This window comes from Solenopsis invicta, chromosome 15 (genome assembly GCF_016802725.1).
Source record: "Solenopsis invicta isolate M01_SB chromosome 15, UNIL_Sinv_3.0, whole genome shotgun sequence".
In the NCBI taxonomy this organism is placed as follows: Eukaryota; Metazoa; Arthropoda; class Insecta; order Hymenoptera; family Formicidae; genus Solenopsis; species Solenopsis invicta.
The window spans coordinates 981,442-1,001,460 of record NC_052678.1 but is presented as its reverse complement, the minus strand read 5'-3'; the positions used below and the strand labels follow the sequence as shown (position 1 = coordinate 1,001,460).

Sequence of the window (20,019 nt, the reverse complement as noted above, 5' to 3'; positions counted from 1 at the left end):
TGCGGTCGGTTCGCGTGGCTCATGTGCGCCCCGTGGTCCCGCCGGCGTGGTATCACTTTCGCGTACGCGGTAAAACCACTTGGACCAGGGCGCCGAAGTCGTTTTCGATCTATGAATAGATCCTGATCCATTTCCAATCACGCAACTGCCGCGATCGTCCGTTCGTCGTCCGATCTTGCTGTCCGATTCGCCGACAGCGCGCAACAACACGTGGAACCTTCTGCAGCAAGAAACGCGTGGCGAATGATGATGGCAATTCTGTGGAATCGGAAAATGATCCACGAGGAACCGTCATAATGGTCGGATTCGTGATAGCAAAGGAACTGATTGATCGACCAGGATAGACGGCGATGTCGCTCAGGGTCAACGAGAGAAGTTAACCGAAATGAGGAGGAGCATATCGCGAAGAGGTGTCATCGAGGACATATGCGGATGCTCCGCTCTGTCGTCGATGATCCAGAAGAAAGACCTTAACTCCACCTCAGGTAAGATAAAATTTACAAACTAATTGGACCGGAAAAATAAAATCGCTTTCGCGCTTTTCGTACAATATGTCATTAGATGCATTGTCACTAGATAAAACACATTTTCGTGAAATTTCTAAGATATATTCTTTTGACGCCTCTTCTACAGATATTACATGCTGTTTACCCGATTATCAAAGTAATTATTGGATTAAAGATTGCACTGTTGTTAAAATTCTTGACTATAGTGTAAAATACTGAAAATGGCTCGACTGCTCTACTATACTACATTATGATCAATTCAACGAGACAGATTCTGAATACGTCGGTACCCGAACAAATCGTCCAAACTTCGTCGGCGATTTGCGATTCGATCGATCGTCACGCACGTGTTCTCCGGACGACGGAAAACCTCGCGCGATCGATGACGTACTCAGCGCGCAACCTTGAACGAGAAAAGCGACCACTGATCGCTTCCTCCTTTTCCCAGTGAAGAACTCTTCGGGGCAATACGGAAGCACTTCTGGCGTCTAGCATCCGAAATGCTAAAGAGATCCTGTTTTTATCGAATTTGTCTTCATGTTTCTCTGCCTTGTACTCTCTGTTTCTCTCCTTCCGAGTTACGCCATTTATATCTCATCATCACGTTTTCTGTATATCACCTTGAACCAACTAATGCTTTTTTCTCATTGCTTTTAGCGATTACCGCATTGTTTTGCCGTCATCATTTTCTCTCTTCGTTCGAGAAAATACGTGTTGCCAATTTTGCGAAGATTGCTATTCGAGACGAACTTCAAAGCGAGATAAAAAGAAACAACGTTTTCCTACAATAAAATTAATAAGTAGTTGCTATCAAAAAGACGTCACAAAAATTGCGCCGTCACTCGAAAATAAATGTTAGATGTTCTATTCCGCGCTTTCATAATCGTCTCAGTCCTAGTTTCTTCGATCTTTTTCTACTAAAATATGATGTCGTTTTTATAAATATAATGTATTGTTTAATATATTTACTATAATTTATTATTTATTCAGTAATCATAATTTTCTATGACGATCATCAAATTTTCTATGTATTAATTCTTTATTTTATTTCTTGAAGAAGCAAACACGTTTCAATTCTGTTACGCTTAGATTACTTCAAATTATTTAGATAAAAATAAGACAAATTACATGTAAACGTATATGAAATAAAGTAAAGATTTTAATTTTCAAATTTATCTAAATAAAAGACAACTATATTATTTATCTAAATAAAATTATATATATTGAGTTGTTATATATTATATTATTGGATTGAACTTATGTAACAACTCAACAGTTTTATCTGCATAATTTTAAAATAATGTCACTGTTAAGCAGAACAGTTTATATAAGATATAAAAATATATATTCGTATTTTTATTCTTATAAAACTTTATTTTTTAAAAATAAAAATTCTTTAAATAATTTAATCTGACAAAAAGTGTTCTCTTTTGATTTCAATCGATACGCAATTAAAATTGCAAAATATAAAGGAAATATACAATTTTACATTATAATGATTGACAAAATTCTTTGTAAGAATTTTCAAATTATTTATGTCCATTTCTACTTATATAAATTAACTTTGATCTCGGTTTAACTTACTTTTGATCCTTTTTTAATTTTTTGTTGAATTAGAAAATAATAAAATTAATCAAAATTAATCTGCATTAATGGAAACAAATCTTATAATTAAAATAACAAAATTGGCAATACCGATCGAAAGCAGTTTTTAGTACTCAATAATTTTCTAGATGAATTTATAAACATTTATAAGATTCCCCGAAATTGCGCACCGCATGTTTTGTTAGACTTAAAACACAGCTTTTTAAGAAAAACCTCGAATATAATATCACGAAATTAAATTACTAATCAATTTAATAATTTTTTGATGCTTATACGCATTTCTATGATCTATAAATAAAGAATTTATTACAAAAAATATTACCTCAAAACATATTACTTATAAATCTTATAACTTTAGGGCAATTTTTATGTTGCGCTACTATTTTCTGTGCAATTTGTTATCACTTCACAAAATTCTCTTAGCAGGGTAAATGGTAACTTGGAGATCGAAGCTAAAAATAATAATTTATTATATTTATTATTATTTATATTAACTTAGATAATTTAAGAAAAGATAACACTTCTTTTATCTAAGAAGACAATATAATTTCTAATAATCTCTAAATAAGATAAAGATAAAATACATTTTTTTATCTAGATAATTATATAGATAACGGCAATAATTATAACATGTACTAGACATATACTAATAAAACAAACGTAAACAAATAAAACGACAAAAAGATTAGAAAATTAAGACGAGAAATACTCTTTCATTCACTGTATTTGTTTCATTTTACTGTTATTTTCTGATCATTGAAGCATTTCTTATGAGCAAAATGCTTTATAAAAGAAAGTAAAGCTCGAATCGCTCTTGCTACATTTTTCGAATTAAAGCTAATTAGCTTCTTCCCTATAAAAGCTATAATTTATCAAGTAATATTAAATAATATTCCTAAAATATTATCTAATATTAATAAAAAATAGTTATATGTCCACGTCTAATATAATATTGTTTACTTTAATTTTTTTAATTATCAGAAATATTATAACTTTTAAATGTAACAATTATATAATAATTATTTATTAATATTTTATGTATAATAATTTACATTAATTTTTGACCACAAATAATATTCATAGAACATTTTCATAATTCCATGGATATTTGAAACAACATACCACGAATATTACTTTAAACGGACATATTATACAACAATAATACAATATTCCTATAATATTAAAATATGTTATATTTTTGGAATAATATTATCATATTATTATTTTAATATTATTTTAATTTTAATAATATTCATATAACATTCTAGAAATACTGTAGCGCTTGTTCTCAAAAGGAATTAAAAATTAAATAAATAGACGACTATTATAGAAAATAACAGCGATTATATTGTTGAATAAATATTAAATTATAATAAAATAATAAATAATAAATAACAATAATAATAAATTATAATAAAACCACATGTTACTTACAAGTACATTATACAAGTATATAAATTTTTACCTTGCTTTTCAGTCTCTTTAATAGAAATATCAAAGAAGTTACAACCAATTCAATTAGACAAATTAGAAAATAATAACGGTTATATTATTGTATAATAAGTAATAAATTATATTAACAAAACATAATGTCATATTATAAAGAGACATTACTTTTTAATTCTCCTATAAATATTTTTACGAACACAGAAAGATAAAAAAACTCGCGATTTTCCCGAGATACATCCATTTAGGGCACGACGAAAGAAACTTCACAATCAGTGAAAGAAGGAAATGTCCTGAAATCACGATTAACACGTCGAACAATTAGCACGTGGCAATATTCCCACTTCTTCGCTATCTTTTCTTTTCTTCTTTCCCGTTCTATGCGTGCTCTGCCCCTTCCATTGGTCCACCGGCAGCCACCAGCTGGTTTGTTTCTGGCCGCACGAACATTCCCGACCCTTCGTAGAGGCCAGTTTTGAATCTGCGAAGCCAGTCGGCAGCCAGTGGCCGCTTACGTTTCCTCAATCGTGGTATCCCTCCGATCTCTTCCGATCGTCTTTCCTCTCTTTCGCCGCTTCTCATTTTCCCCCGCGCGATTTCTTCACGTGCGACATATCGGCGTGATATATCATCCAAGGATAACGAGCGTGGTGGACAGCGCAAGTTACGTGACTTCAACGTCGTGTCAACAAGCATCGTCGGGCTTGCCTCCTTAGCTGCCCCACTACCTCGGCGGGGTGCCACTTGCGGTCCCCTCGTCTGGACCAGGGACCCTCGGGGCCCCGACAGGTGTAAGACAGTGTTTCCATTCACTGCGAAGTGGCAGCGAGGAAAGCAACGACGGAGACGTTTCTCCTTGGCGAGAACTGTAAATGATTATTAATGATATAATTAATTATTAATGATATAATTAAAGCGCAGATAATTTAAATAGTGATTTACAATTCATGATAACAATGTCAACTTCGTGAATCTTAAATTTCAAATCTCGAATTTGCTTTCCGCATTTAACAGAGAGGAAAAGTTAAGTGGTGCTTCAACCTCAAGATAACAATTTACGTGGCAAAAATGTGATGTAGATAACGTAAAGGAGTAATAATGAGAATGTGAAAGCGTGAATAAACTTGCGACAAAATTTCGTCGAAATCGCAAAGACTGTCCGGCAAGAGTCTCGTATTCCGGAAGAGGGCACAAAGCTGAATGTCGCTATCATGGTTTTCTTCGGAAGAAAGGAGAAGCTGGAGGATCGGCGATTGTTGGCGAGCATGGACGCTATGAACGGCGCGATTAACCATCAAATCGACAATGGTAAAGTTTGTCGCACGGCGGAACATCGATACGCAACGGTACCATTCTCGTTTCGCATGGCGGTGAGAATGGTTTCTCGTACAATTAATAAACGAAAGTGCAATTTCCGGCGAAATTGTCGTTACGGTTTTCTCAAAATTAAAGAGAAATATTTTCTCACACTTTACACGTATATACGAGTACGCGGTCTCAAAAGCGAGGCATATTTCCTCGAACATCCGGTGGGAGCGAGTGCAAATATTATCGCTGGCTGCATATTTTTAATTCCTTCCCTTCCCACCCTCTTCCTCCGCGTTTGCTCTACCCTTTATTTTAACGTCGACCGTAACCGTAACGATTACGCCTCGTCAATTAACGACTTTCTTAGCAAACGTGATGCATTAATGATGTCAAAAATACATATTTTTATGACTAACTGACGTCAAATGACCCATAGTGTACGTCTTTTATAATGTGATTTTAATGTCGTTTTAATCATGCTCCATTATTCCGTTTATACATCGACTTAAATATGTTATATGTAGTAACGTAATTTACATAACATAAATTATATCACTACATAACTTGTTATATACAAAAGATAGAAGACTCTAGATACATTTTATCAATATATATATTTAACCTTTATAAGTAGGCAGGAGGTCAAAAGTTACATAAGCAGGTAGATAGGGTGCTGATAACACCCCAAAGAAATGTTATTATTATTATTATATTTTTCATTAGTATATTATGTAATATTTAAATTTCCATTAATTAAACCTTTAAGAGATACAGGAATGTAAAAAAAAATGTTAAAACTAGTGGACAATATTTTCTATTTTTCTGTATTTTTTTCAGAACAAAGTTTCTAATTCTGCATTTCTTCGTTGTCTGGTGTGCTGTGACCACTCTACCTAACTACCTACTTAAAGATTGATATGTTATATTTAAACAAGTAAATAGAAAAGATATTCCGCATACGTGAAAATGAGTAAAAACTGTAACTTTATTTTTACATTTATAAAAAAATAATATTTTCAGTTTTTTGATAACTCTATTAAATTAATTTCTCACGGATACATATCCAATAAAATTAAGTATTCACAAATCATCACGAATTGTTAGTTTTCCTACGATAACAGAAGTCGAGCGATACTGGTGGCCGTCCTGACTTGGCTACGTGATCGCTGGATACAAGTATAGCATCCGAAAGATGACCGCTTGAAAACACCGTGAATTCTTTTTTTCTAGTACTGTTTTGTTCATAATTTTGAAATGTAATGTTAATTATTGAAAGAACAATGTTAAAAAAGGCCGTTTTTTGCCCATTAATGAAAACGTAAATATAGTGAATCTTACAGATTTCGACCTATTAAACACGATAGTGCTATTAGTTTTCATTAAAAATGTAGGGAACATTGTCATTTTTCAGGTTAAAGGCCTAATTATTTGCCTACTCCGTGACGTATGATTTTCAATATAAGTGAGTTCTTTCGTGTGAAATTTAGTATGCGAAAATTCCTAATATTATTAAACAAAAATCTAATAAACAAGATGAATTTGAAATAAATGTTATTTAATTATTTTTTGCTGTCATCAGTTGTAATTTAATAATTACTGTAACCCATATTTATAAGTAAATAAGATTATTTGGATGATTATGGTAATAATGTCGTTATGAAAATAATGAATATTGCAAATAAAATGGAAAAGAATAGACGCGAGCATCTTAAGCGGCAATTGTCTTCATTTATGGTATGCCCCTCCAAATGTCATATTTCAGACAAATTTAAACGACGACAAGTATATTTACATTTTGATGTTTTACGTTTCAATAACGTTATATTTTGGTCACGACATTTAATAATCGAAAACTCACCACAAATCGACGTCATCACGTTTGCTGAGTTCAATTGTCATATTTTTCATTTATAATTGCTTGTAAAATTCAGGGCGTAGCAATAAACAATTTACTTGATGCCCCTGATGAAGTTGCATTTAATGAACTAATTAATTTAGTAATGTATTGAGAAAATTGAGAGAAAAATAGAAAAACATCCAGCGCAATAATAATCAATTTATAATAATATGATTTATAATAAACATTATAAAATGAAAATTAAAACATTATAAAATTAAAATATTATAAATTATTAAAACTTGTTTGATATATATAGGGCGATTCAGAACGACCCATGTGTCCCGATAAAGACATATTCTTGAATAAATTCTGAGACGATTTTTCCTGTACGAAAATTTTGTCCGACGCTTACTTTTTGAATAATAAAAGGATAAAGTTAGCGAATCACGGGCCGTGTACACATGGTAGACAAAGGCGCCGCAATTCACCGTCCGACGCGGGCGCTTACTCGTGTCGGACGGTGAGTTGCGGCGCCTTTGTCTACCATGTGTACACGGCCCGTGATTCGCTAACTTTATCCTTTTATTATTCAAAAAGTAAGCGTCGGACAAAATTTTCGTACAGGAAAAATCGTCTCAGAATTTATTCAAGAATATGTCTTTACCGGGACACATGGGTCGTTCTGAATCACCCTGTATAGGGCAAAGTGAGCGAAATCGGATTGTGTTTCACATAAGACCTTTTTAATTTATATAAATACGATTGAGCAGATTTTCATGCCATTTATAACGTAAAGTCTTTATAAGACACCAAACATATGACAGCAGTTTGACAGTTCTCTGTTATAACATTCATAGAATAGACACAAATATGTATTTTCAGACAGCATGCAAAAATTAAAAAAAAAAAAAAATCCTTGTAAATTATTATTTAAAAGACGTTAAAAATTTGAAAGGTAATTGATTTAAGATAATTAAAGAGTATAGAATTCAAAAAATATCAAGCATTTTGTGATCACTTTTGCGGTTTATGTAAAATTGTTTCAAAGTTCAAAAGGACTCGTGTCCAAATCGGACTTTTATATCGAAATTGCAATCTGATCGTAGAAATGTTGAATTAGTAAAATATTATTAGTCATTAGACTCGGAATAATTAAATTTAACTTTTATTCTATAATAACGATATCACAACCGGGAAACGTCTAGTTATATTAACTGTCACTATTTTTTATTTTGTTAATTTTAAAATTTTTATTTTTGAATGTCAAATTACTCATTTTTACTTAATACTAAAAAAAATATATTAAATTTTTTTTAAATTCTACCTAACAGTAGGTAAAATTAGAAGTGTCCGACGTTTGGGAAACGGAAGTGGTTCCAAATCGGACTGGAAAAAGCCTTTTTATATTTTTCATTATATGTAGTTCAATACAGGTGAGAAATACGTCAAAATAATCTGAAGTAAAAATGAAAGGAATTAAATTAATTATCTTTCCAACGGCATATTCGGTTTTACGATCGGACTTTATTTACGCCTTATAAATAGCAAAAATTGTAAATAGGTTTGACTTATCCCACTCTCCTTATATAATATTTCAATGTCGATACTAAACCAACAGATGTGAAAAATATGTTCATTCGATTCATGAACGTGAAAACCGGTAACATGTTTTGTACGCGTTATATCTCTCGCATTCCCAACCATGCTTCAATGCTTTACTTTATAATGGCATGCATGCACTTATCATTCATACACTGCATAGTTGGTGCAGGTTATTATTACACAGTCAAGTGGCTTTTCATCAGGCATTCGAGAATTCCAAACGTGTCGCCGGCGCATAATCATTGGGCACAAGCCATGCATTTTCTAAATAATGCAAAAGCTGCATTTTTAAAACTGCGAAAGAATGAGACATACATTTTCTAAATATACTTTCGTTGTGCTCGTCCAATCGTAGAAACGGTAGTCATGCGTAAATTATGGATAGGGAATAAAGAATATTTGACTGGATTTAAAGAAGTAGCATCAGACATATCACGATCGATAATATCGAACCGCCAACAGGTGTAACTTCTCTACTTAAGTGGAACGTGATAATAATGCCTAAGAGGCCTTGAAAAGGCGTAACACCACTTGTAGTCTCGAATAGAAGTGACGTTAATTGAATGCTCTTGGATATGTTATTTAACAACTTTGCGCTTCCTTGCAAAACTCTTAAGCTTGTTATAAATAACTCTCAATCCCATTATATATTCCGCGTATTTCTAATTTCGCTCATTAAGACAATAGTTGTTCACCATCAAAATTTGTTAGAGTGGTATTTCATTGGTTTTACGATAAATTTTAATGGTGTTAATTGACCTATAACCTTTGACAGAAAAGATCTCAAATCACTAGAAATCTTTCATCTTGTAACCAATCAACAGAAAAAAGTACTGATGGCATAACTTTTTTAAAGCAACACTTCTTTATTTCTTGAAAATATTGTACTATTAATAGTGATAAAAACAATTTTTTTAGAGAGATAATTAAAGAAATACAAATATGTAGTTCATACATTCATAGCTTCTTTCTATATAAAATCGGCTAAAAACAATTTTTTGAAAAGCAAGAATAAAATTTGCACGAATTTTCCTTGCAAATTGCATAATTTAAACAATAGTAAATATATCATTGATAATATTACATCATTTTACATGTTTGTAGCTTCCTAAAACTATTTTGTTTGTATTTTTCTCTTTTACATTTGCCTCGTAATGCGATTTAGAACACAAAATTGTTGTGCAGTGTCAACTGATACATCTCTTCATGAGAACAAACAATAACAAAATCTTTAACTATATGTTAGTTACTATATGTTAACTAATGTTTCATATTTCTTCACATTTTCTTCAATACCTTAAAAGACAGCAAAAATAGCATCGATTGACAAATTTACGTACGCTCTAATAAAATACTAAAAAAATATGAAGTAGGAGGGTCCTATTCTAATCGTTTAATAAATTTTTTGTTTTTATAAACTTTGTGTTTAATGCATAAAATATTTTTTATTATTTAGTACATTGATTTAATTTATTTTATAATTAACTCTTACCTTATGCGGCCCTGTTTGAATCCTACCATTATTATTTACCGTGCCAGTTTTGGAGTTAAATTACTCAAACAATCTTTTCGAGTTATGTTATAAAAATATTAATTATTAAAAAAATATAAAACAGTATTAAAAAATAATAATAAATTTAGTATTGTAAAAACTGCTATATTATCTGATAGAAAACACTTTTTAGTTTGTTTTCATGTTTTTAAAGTTTTATTTTTAGCTTTTGTTTAAAAAATATTACTTAAAACTGAAGTGATATGTCAATATTGGTAAAACTTTTTTATTTTTGTAAAACTTATTGTATGATAAATAAAATAGTATCCTTAATCCTCAAAAAAAAAGTTACGTAATCACTATGTGTAAGATATTTTGAAATTTTAAGAAAAATTTCTCATATGATTTAGGTGAAAATTTGTTCATATTGTAAAGAAACTGATTGCAGTAAATAAATTTCTTAGTCGGTTCTCTGGATGTTTTTCAGAAATCTTTTGAATTCTTATGTTATTCGCGCGCATTTGTTCGATTTATAAATTTATTTATTTTACTCGATCTCTCAGTTCGTAAAAAAGGGAAAACAATAAACAGTGGTAAAAAAATATTTGAAGCTCAAATCCAAGAGTCGACGGAAATCTCTCGTGACAGCCTCGGCCACCTGTAGCTAACGATATTGATTAGGCTGAAAGATGGCCACGCCCGGGGTTCACTCTTGTGTCGCTACGACTCCGTACTAACACATTCTCTCTCTCTCTCTCTCTCTCTCTCTCTCTCTCTCTCTCTCTCTCTCTCTCTCTCTCTCTCTCTCTCTCTCTCTTTCCTGTAATAAAAGAAGAATTTGCAATTTTAATAAATAATTCTTTAAGAGAAAGTCACTGTCCGGAAGGTTGGAAAACCTCTACTATAATACCGATCTCAAAGATAGATAAAGCCAAAAAAGCGAGCTAATATAAGCCTATTAATATGTTACCAATATATGAAAAAGTGCTAGAATTAGTAGTAAAAGAACAACTTGAAATATATTTGGAAACAAACGGTATTATAACAGAGCATCAGGCGGGATTTAGAAAATATTATTCGTGTGAAACAGCGATTCAATCCGTCATAGACGAATGGAAATTAATAGTGAACGAGGGAAAAATGGTAGGAGTTGTCTTCATGAATCTTAAGAGAGCGTTTGAAATAATAGATAGAGAAAGATTGTTAGAAAAAATGTATCAATACGGAATTAGAGAAATGACTTTAGAGTGGTTCAAATCATACTTAAATAATAGGAAACAACAGGTGCGATTCAATCAAATATGGTCTAAATTATTGCCTACAGAATATGGAGTGCCACAAGGTTCAATGCTAAGACCTTTGCTATTTATATTATATATAAATGATATAATTGAAATTTGTCCAGAAGCAATATAAAAATGTTTGCAGATAACATGCTTATATATGTAAGTGGAGAAAGTAGTGCGGATGTAGAGGTAAAAATGAATATGGCTTTTAATGTAATCGAACATTGGATGAATATAAATAAGTTAAAAATGAACACAGATAAAACAAAATATATGATAGAAGTATTAGAAAAGAATTAAGAGGTACTACTGTCGTAAAGTGTCTGGATGGAATTGAAATAGAACGGGTATCAACCATGAAATGTTTAGGTATAATGTTAGACGATAGACTTAGATTTCAGGACCACTGCGATTATATACTTAAAAAAATAGGAAAAAAGACTAGCTTTTTAAATAGAATGGGTAACTTCGTATCAGCATATACTAGATGTATTGTGTACAAGTCCATCATAGCACCTCATTTCGAGTACTGTGCCACTCTATTAGTTGGGATGGGTGAAACGCAATTGGAATAAACTTCAGATAACTCAAAACCGTGCCATGAGAGTAATTTTACAGTGCAATAGATATACCAAAATTGAACACATGCTACATGCCTGACAGTTCATGTCTGTAAGGCAATGACTATGTTATAACGTTAATGTATTTATCTTTAAAATATTAAATAGCATGGCTTCGGAGGCGTTAAACAATAAAATAGAGATAGTGGAAGGAGAATGCGATAGGCAAACGAGGCAAACAGGAAACTTAGTAGTAACTTTCCGTAAAACTAGAAGTGTTTAAAAAAGCCTTTTTATGAAGGTATAAAAATGTATAATTCGTTACCCACTGTAATTAAGCAATGTGGAGAATTAGTAGCGTTTAAGAAACTGTTAAAAGAATATATATCAGTTAATATTAATAAAAAGTTAATGTATATATAATAATTGTGTACAAGAAATAGCTGTGAAAGCTAAATAAAAGGTCAATCTCTCTCTCTCTCTCTCTCTCTCTCTCTCTCTCTCTCTCTCTCTCTCTCGACTGTTGCCGCGTACCAAAACCTGGGCCAAGGTTTTGGGCGACTGTTGTGAAAGATATGGTACTTTGTCGTTGATAGCGGAAGTCCATTGGCCCCTAAAGGAAGGAAAGAAGGACTGTTGCCGCCATCGGCGACCACATGCCGCATTCGACGATGCACTGTTACCTCCAATGAATTCCGCAGCTGATTATGAACAAATTCTTCATCTGTTTCAGCTGCGTTCATGCACGTGCGCGACAACATCGAGGAACTGGGCAAAGTTGCTGACGATACGGATTTGCTGTTTCTGAAGGGCCTTCTTGACAGTCCGGTCGTCACATCCCTTGTGAAGGTGAGTGATTCTTATCTCGAAATTAAATTACGACCTGGGAGATTCTGTCATGAAATTATCTGAGCAGTTTAGATTTCCCTTGATTTTTCTGACTTTTTATTTGTCAGTAAATTAGATACGAAAAAAAAACACCTAGAAGTATATTTTGTTGGTACCATATATAATATATTGAAAAATTCAAAAGGGATTTTTTAACATAGAATTGGTAAAATATTATACTAAAAAAAAAAAAACAGCAACAGGTTACACTGACATTATGTTAAAATGAATTGATCGAAAAGTGACTTTTAATCATCATTTAAAATCATATTGATATCATTTTGATAATTTATTATTATTGATTTGGATATATTCATCATATTTAATTGAATTGTTTTCTTTCTATACATGAAAAACCCCTCTGTTTTTTTGCTTTTAATTTCCTATTTTATCTCTCGGCGTATGAAAACTTTTAATGAGGAACGATACCGATTTGCAATTTTTTTCACGCTGTTAACGGATCGTTAAAGCACGAGTGGATATCATTTCGGTCTACACATTGTGCGCACGACATCGAACGTCCGTGTCCGTGTGATCATCAAACGATGTTTGCTATGATCGTGGAAATTTATGAGGAACACGCTGATCTGTCTGCGGTTCTTGCCTGCGGTATCCCTCCGATTCGTTATTGTCGTTGAATGAGGAAAAAAAAATCGGAATGTTCGCGCGAACGTGCTGGCCGACTGCCCGAACAATCCGTGTGTCGTTGAACCGTTCCCCGTGAACGTGTTCGCCACGTTAATGGAATCGATCATTCAGAATGGCGGACGCGCGACCACAACCGAAATAAACCAGTTTGGATTAAATCAGGGAATATTTTAGTGCGCGGCCACGCGGTGTATAGTACATGATTCTCTACGAAGAGAAAATGTGCAGTTCTCTAATTTCTAAATATAGTTCGAAATCTAGGTTTGTGTAGCCCCTGCGTGAGAGAGAGGAGCGGGGCAATAACTAATCGTAGAACAGTAACATTCCGATCCGTTTATACTTATCGCCTGTACTTTAACGCAACTACACGCAGAGAAAAGATTAGCCAACAAAGCTAAAATTTAGTTGTAGCAACTAAGATGTGTCTTTAAAATAGGGACAGCTAATATCGTTGCTGCCGGAGCTAAATTTATTAGTTATTAAAATTAGCAGTTACAGCAAGAAATATTCGCTGCCAGAATCAAATAATGTTTAGCAAATGCGTATATAGTTTCACGCTCCTATGTCCCGGTCTACAACAGGTGTAGTAAGCTTTAAGCCGTAAGAAATTGACCAATCATAGTTGAATATGAGGAGAATAATCGACCATGGTCAATTTTTACGATTTAAGGCTTGCAACATTAATTGTAGTCCGGGACTAAGATATTGAGTAATAGCTGCCACTTTTTTAGCTACATGTGTTAAAACACACATTTTATTTTAGCTAATAAAACTGTATTTCGCAGCAAATATATTTTATCTTTAATAGTCAATTTTTAGCACTGATAGAAAATGTCAAACTAGCTACTGATAACCATTTAGTTAACCACTTCTAAGTCATTTTTTTCCGTGTAGTATCCTCAGCCCGGAAAAATTCTCGGAAATTTTGAAAAAAAAAAATAGTGTCTTTTCCGATCGTTCTTGTCATATTTTTTCAATTTTTTTAAGCTATACAATGTCATCTTTATTATTCTCTGTCAATTTTAAAATTTATTTTACATTTAAGAATTCTAATACGTACTTAAATCTAATAAGTAATCGATAAACTCCTGTCACTATCGATGTATTTTTCCGTATTTAAAAAAAAAATAGAAAAAACCGGATTGTTTTCCTCAATATATTTTATTTTTCCAGGAAAATTAAGAACACTATACTGTAAAAAAGATATGTAAATAATAAAGAGTGTAATTTTTACAATTGTTCAAACATACAATACAAAAACATACAATTTTATACATTTTCACTATTTATGTAATTTTTACACAATTTTTACAAAAATTAGTACTTTTACCTCTAATTATATTAATATATCTTTATATTAAGTAAATTTCAATAAGAATAGTACATTTCAATATTTATGTAAATGTCTAAATTTTGCATTATAATATAATGCTATATCACACATATCATATTTGCATTAATACATACAGCTCAAGAAAAATTATATGTGACTCGTTAGCGAATATTACTTCGTATTTTGACAAACTTAATTTTAATTGTAATTTTACTTTTGCGTAAATATACTTAATAATAATAAACGTTCTAAAATTACCTATTAAATTTGTAATTTTATATGTGTAATTTTTGACAGTATAGTATTTTATCATAATCGTCTTTTTTAAATTTTTTGAAAAAAAAAATAAAAACACCTGATTGTTTATTGGTTTATTTTTCTAGAGAAATAAAAATACCAAACGCAACAAATATGTGTGTGTATGTGTATAAATTTAAAACATAAATTTAACTCGATATTTATTTATTGCCTCCGAAGAATATTTTTAATATAATATTTTCCGAATTAATCTTTAACAGATTTAAAAATGTCTTGTAATATTCCTGAGTTAAGAGGTTATAGGATTTTAACAAATTGAAAACTGAGGCATTTTTAAACGCCATGTAAAACTTTTATTTAAAGAAAAGTAGATAAATAATGTGTTTGTGCTTTAAAAATATTTGATTTAAAGAAATAAGATACAAAATTAGAATAAATCGAAAAATAAATAATGAATAATAGCATTCTAAATAAATACGCATAGCCACGATTCAGCCTCGATAAATTATCTAAAATTAAAAAATAAGCAACTTCTTTTTCTTTACAATTGTTATTTTAAGAGGATCACGAAAAGAAATCTTTATAATCTTATTTTTCACAAAACTGCACATATAGTACAAAAGTATATCACTTTTACTTTTTTTGAGACTTTAACTTGATTATTTAAAGTGCATAGATCTTTATCAAATTATAACGTGTTTTTTTTACGCCTCATGTATAAGTTATACCTGTTACCACGTATCTACTGTAAAGTTTTGGACGCATTTGATTTACTTCGACAAAAGTTATGTTCTAAAAACCTAAAGATGATACTCCAGACCGGTACTACTTTTTAATTTAAAAATTGTGTGTTTTCCCAAAAATATTTCTTTCTTTTTTTTTGTTATTATAACTTAAGGAAAAAATAAAAATCAGAAAAAATCTTCGATGCTGAATATGTTATTAAAAATATTGTTTAAAAATTTTTAATTGATAGAAATAGAATAAACCATATTATTGCGATTATCTCTTTGAAAAATAATGTTTAAAAAAAAAAGAGTTAAAAGTTTAACAATACTTTTTTAATATAATTTTGCATCTTACTTTTTTTAACAAATATATATAATCTATCTCTTATATATCAATACATTATATATCTATTTCTTTAAACAAGTGTTTTACATGACGTTGAAAAATACCATATTTTTCGATTTGTAAAGTTCTATAAATACCTTTCATGGCGAAGGAGAAACACGGCAGTATTTCAAATTTTAATAGATGATATAGATAAATTTGGTACGTTTACGGTTTAAGGGAGAGCGGATAGCACGTTCGCTGGAATCCGGTCGAGCCGCGTACTCTTCCGGCACGGGTCGCGGCACGACGCGACGGCGCAACGGAGAGACTCGTTCGTCACTCAGCATGAGGAAAAAGAGGGAATTTTGGGAACTAACGTGCATGCCAGCGCGATAGTTTTATTTCTCTTCCTCACATGCCTTCACGTGCTTGTATCACGCGCTCGAAGCACCCGGCGCGACACCCACGCTATTTCGGTCGCGACATACTTCCCGTGATCGCGAAGAGAGCCGTGAAGAGAGATGGCCTTCGACAAGAATATTACCGGTGATGGGCTAGAAAAACATCATTACACGATGCGTGAATTCTCTGATTGTTCGACTTTATAATCGGAGATTTTCCTCTTTTCCATATCAAATATAATAAGAGCCTTTTCATTCTTCATATTGGCCACATATATGTACATTTTTCGTTTGAGAGCCGCGGAGACCTACATTCCAGTAATTTTCTACCAGGTATGCAGGTAGAACACATGTGCCACAGCAGGTAAAGAACGTCCGGTGTCAAGAAGCCGTTAAAGAGTCGGTTCACGACTCTTGTCTTTTACGCTGAATTGAGCCAACAGTGGAAAGTGTTGACGAGCGTGACGGGGCGTCCGCATTCTTTGCGAAAAAGCCAAGTAGGAAAATCTTACAGAAAGGCCGTCTAATCAAGATCCGGATAATTGATCGATTGTTGAAAAGCAAAATAGAAGAGAAAGAGAAAGAAGAGAACTCTTGCCAGACTCTCAATAGCTGGTAATCACCTGGATGAGAGCAACCTCATTCTGCATTATGCCATAGGAAAAATTAAAATCCGCGTGCGAGGGACGAGAGAGGGAGATTAAGATTTACGGTCGTTCAATTGACAAAATTGCCATCTTTCTCTCCGTAATAATAATTACGGATAATTGGCTATGACCCCGCGGGACCTCTTGATTGAGCGTAGGTCATAGGCGCCTGCAAGTGGAGTCATCGCTCGTTCACGTCGCAGAAATCTAGACGCGAGCATGCGTGTCGCGACGGCAACGTGTTTTGTAAGTCGCGTAGCGTGTACGACGAGACGACGTATGTAATTTCAGTCGGTGAGTCGGCTCTGTCGGCTTTGTGATCGCGCATTGGAGGAAGTGGGAGAAACACACACACACACACATACAAGTGGTATGCGTGTCGATCCGCGTGTATGGGTGACAGGACTGTGCGCTGGACATTCCGCCGTGGTTCTTATCAGACGCGTACATATTTTTTTTCTTTCTTTTTTTGTATTATATTTACCCCGGATAAACTTCTCGCGTAATCGAATCCACCGTTCTAATTTACTTATATGCAGCATTACTTTTGACAAAAGATGACCCTCTTTCCTTGTTGCGAATAAAAACAATAACAAATATCATTTTTGCTGCGTGTTCAGTTGCTGCTGGACGTGCAGTTACGTCATTTGGCTAACGTTTTCAGTTTGTAACTCGACTCATACAAACTACCGAGTCTGCAAAACGGTGACACATTTAATGATGAAGCGTTCAAGTGCGCTCGATTATTAAATGATCACGCAGTTTCCGTTGACAACGGGAGAGATTTACGTTTTAGAACTGAAGTGTCTACAATTCGATCAAAAATGTTTTTTTTCATTTATCGTAAAATCTATAGTGATTAGTTCGCACTAAATAAGGCAATCTTGAATACCAGTGTTTTTCGTTTATAAAGCAAGTAATCGACACGGGTGTTATTGATACGATGCCGCTATGACGCAACGAAATTCTTCATTGCACGTTTGTCCCACGATTTTAAATCACTTTCGAGAGACACCAGATTGTACTAAAAGAGGAATATTGATGTCGTTTCGATTGCCAAGCTATTCTCTATAAACGGAATCACTTGTAAAGACTTGCAAACGTGACAATAAGATGCTTTACTTATGCTAATAGTTAATAACGTTTTCTAAATTGAAAGGGGTATGCGATAAAGATATGCAGACGTTCCATATTTATTATATTTTTTTATAATAATGAATGTTGTTTATTTTACGGTGCATTTCTAAATTCCGAAATGCCTTTGCAGCCAGTGGATTTAGCTTTGAATCAGCTAGAAGACCAGGCTTATAAAATTGTGCTAAGTTAATGAGTTAACGCACCCATGACAGCAACACACGTTTGCTGTTGACGTATTCTGCATTTGAAGTAGACCTAACTTTGATAGAATTGTAATTTGCGAGCTCAGATAGAAACGGGAACAAAACGCGATAACTGACAAAGTCAACACAAAGAACATGAAAAACGTCCGAGAGAGGCGAAGTCTGAGACATTCCCGAAAGAGACGCGCGATTTCGCTCCGTTTTTTACAACGGCCTTGAAATAGTGGCGCCTGAACGAACGAGGTACGGTCCTGAAGCGAACGTAGCGAAGTATTGCATGCCAGGAGAAGGAAGGGCCCCCACCTGTTTCAGAAACGGCAGGCCACTCGCCTGAACGGGCTGCCTGCGCGGAGGGAGACCAAGCCAGACGACGTCAGTAGGCGCGGCAGAGTTTTCTGACTTGCCGCTTATACGAGAGTGTCGCGCGTAACGTAACGAACCAACCACCCGAACACCACCCTCGTCAGTATCCTATGTGATCGCTTCTGCCACCCCGTGCGACAGATCTGCTCTTGCCTCCGTTCGAGAGCCGGCCTCTCCCTCGCCGATCGATACCACCGTTGCGGGGGCACCGACCACGACCAGTCGGAGTCGCTTTAGTTTTACCAATTCGCACGGAGCAACGCGTCGCAACTCTTTTTCCAGGTGAGGACGCGTCGTTCACGAAGTATGCGAGAAGCGTATTATTCGTGAGAGAAATGTCTGCCAGAGTGGGCGGAAGATCACCATTATCCTCAATTTCTCGTTGCTCCGCTTCCACGCGTACACGTAGAAGCCGTAACCGTTTGTGAGGAGGTGCGACTGATGAAAGTACCGTTAATGGCACGATAACGACAGGGTGGCCGAGAGAGTCGATAAGATTGTATGGCTCTTCTAGTCGCCAAGACTAAACCGGGATAAACTTGATAGAATGTGTCTGAAAACAGAAAGTAGAGACTGCGTCCGACGACAGAACGAGACGACTCGCCTGATATTCAGAGGAGAAACAAGGGAACTCACTCGCCTTGCCCTCACCGATCGTTCTTGCCTCGATTCGCATGACGCGCGAGGTGCGGCTTCTTTTATGAAGATCGTTCGCAGATCTCCCACGAGCTCCTCGTTCCCTCGTGAAGAGAAACGCGTTCAAAGCAGTGATGCGTCTCGCAAAGGATCTTTTAAAGCGAGGCTGATAAATAAATGTTACGCGGTTTTATAGACCATAAACACAAGTGTGGCGTGCGGCACACCTTGGACGCAGCTTCCGCTGAATCTCGCGGCCCTCCTTACGCAATTGGATACAACATTCGGTGCGTGAGAGTCCGTTCGGAATAAACGGGACGAAAAAACGACCACGACGGACTTGATGATCCATGACGAAGTTCGTCGATAAATCTCGCGCGTGACGGACGTCGATTTACGGATTTTCGCGTTTGAACCTTGCAAGCACGTGGGCGAGCGCGCGTCGAGTAAACAAATCGAACAAACACAGGAAGTCTTGACGTCGAAAATTTTTCGTAAGAACGTACGTCGCGATTCTCACAATCCCTGTTAATCATCCTGGGAGGAATTGCTCGCCAATGCGCCGATTTCGCAACACGCGCCACGAGAGCACGTATGATGAAGAAACTCACTCTCTCTTTCTATTTCTCGTCTGACCGGTAAAGCGCGCGTGTATAATAATTGTTGGAGTTCGCGATTCTCCAGAGGAAATAATTCAACAGTGACTCATCGACGATCCACGAAGACAATCTATATTTTACTCGACAACGCGTGTATTGTTGGCAATTGATCGAAAAAAGACTTGTAGACTTATGTCAAATTTTT

The 20,019-nt window shown here is 34.3% G+C and overlaps 2 protein-coding genes across 8 annotated transcripts in view; one reads left to right on the top strand and one right to left on the bottom strand.

The window, feature by feature from the left end:
- LOC105203447 (MAGUK p55 subfamily member 2) overlaps positions 1-20,019 on the top strand; it is a 31,398-nt gene continuing 11,379 nt past the window's right edge. The window contains exons 1-3 of one of the 6 annotated variants that reach the window (XM_039457760.1): positions 4,339-4,425; positions 4,572-4,865; positions 12,379-12,494. In XM_039457760.1, the coding sequence (XP_039313694.1) occupies positions 4,769-4,865; positions 12,379-12,494 (213 nt within the window). In that variant the 5' untranslated portion in view covers positions 4,339-4,425; positions 4,572-4,768. Of the gene's footprint in view, positions 486-4,338; positions 4,928-12,378; positions 12,495-18,549; positions 18,862-20,019 lie in introns of those variants that run through there. The other 5 variants (XM_026136600.2, XM_026136598.2, XM_026136599.2 and 2 more) reach the window with 5 other exon arrangements.
- LOC105203448 lies at positions 3,578-18,750 on the bottom strand. Of its 2 annotated transcripts, none has more exons than XR_003268882.2 (2): positions 18,520-18,750; positions 3,578-4,423 (listed from the first exon to the last, which is right to left on the bottom strand). XR_003268882.2 is itself a non-coding variant. In XM_039457762.1 (2 exons), the coding sequence occupies exons 1-2, from the start codon at positions 15,988-15,990 to the stop codon at positions 3,936-3,938; spliced, it is 495 nt and encodes a 164-aa protein (XP_039313696.1). In that variant the 5' UTR covers positions 15,991-16,326; the 3' UTR covers positions 3,578-3,935. The 2 variants fall into 2 exon arrangements, 1 of the variants encoding a protein (XP_039313696.1); XM_039457762.1 differs by lacking the exon at positions 18,520-18,750 and adding an exon at positions 15,984-16,326.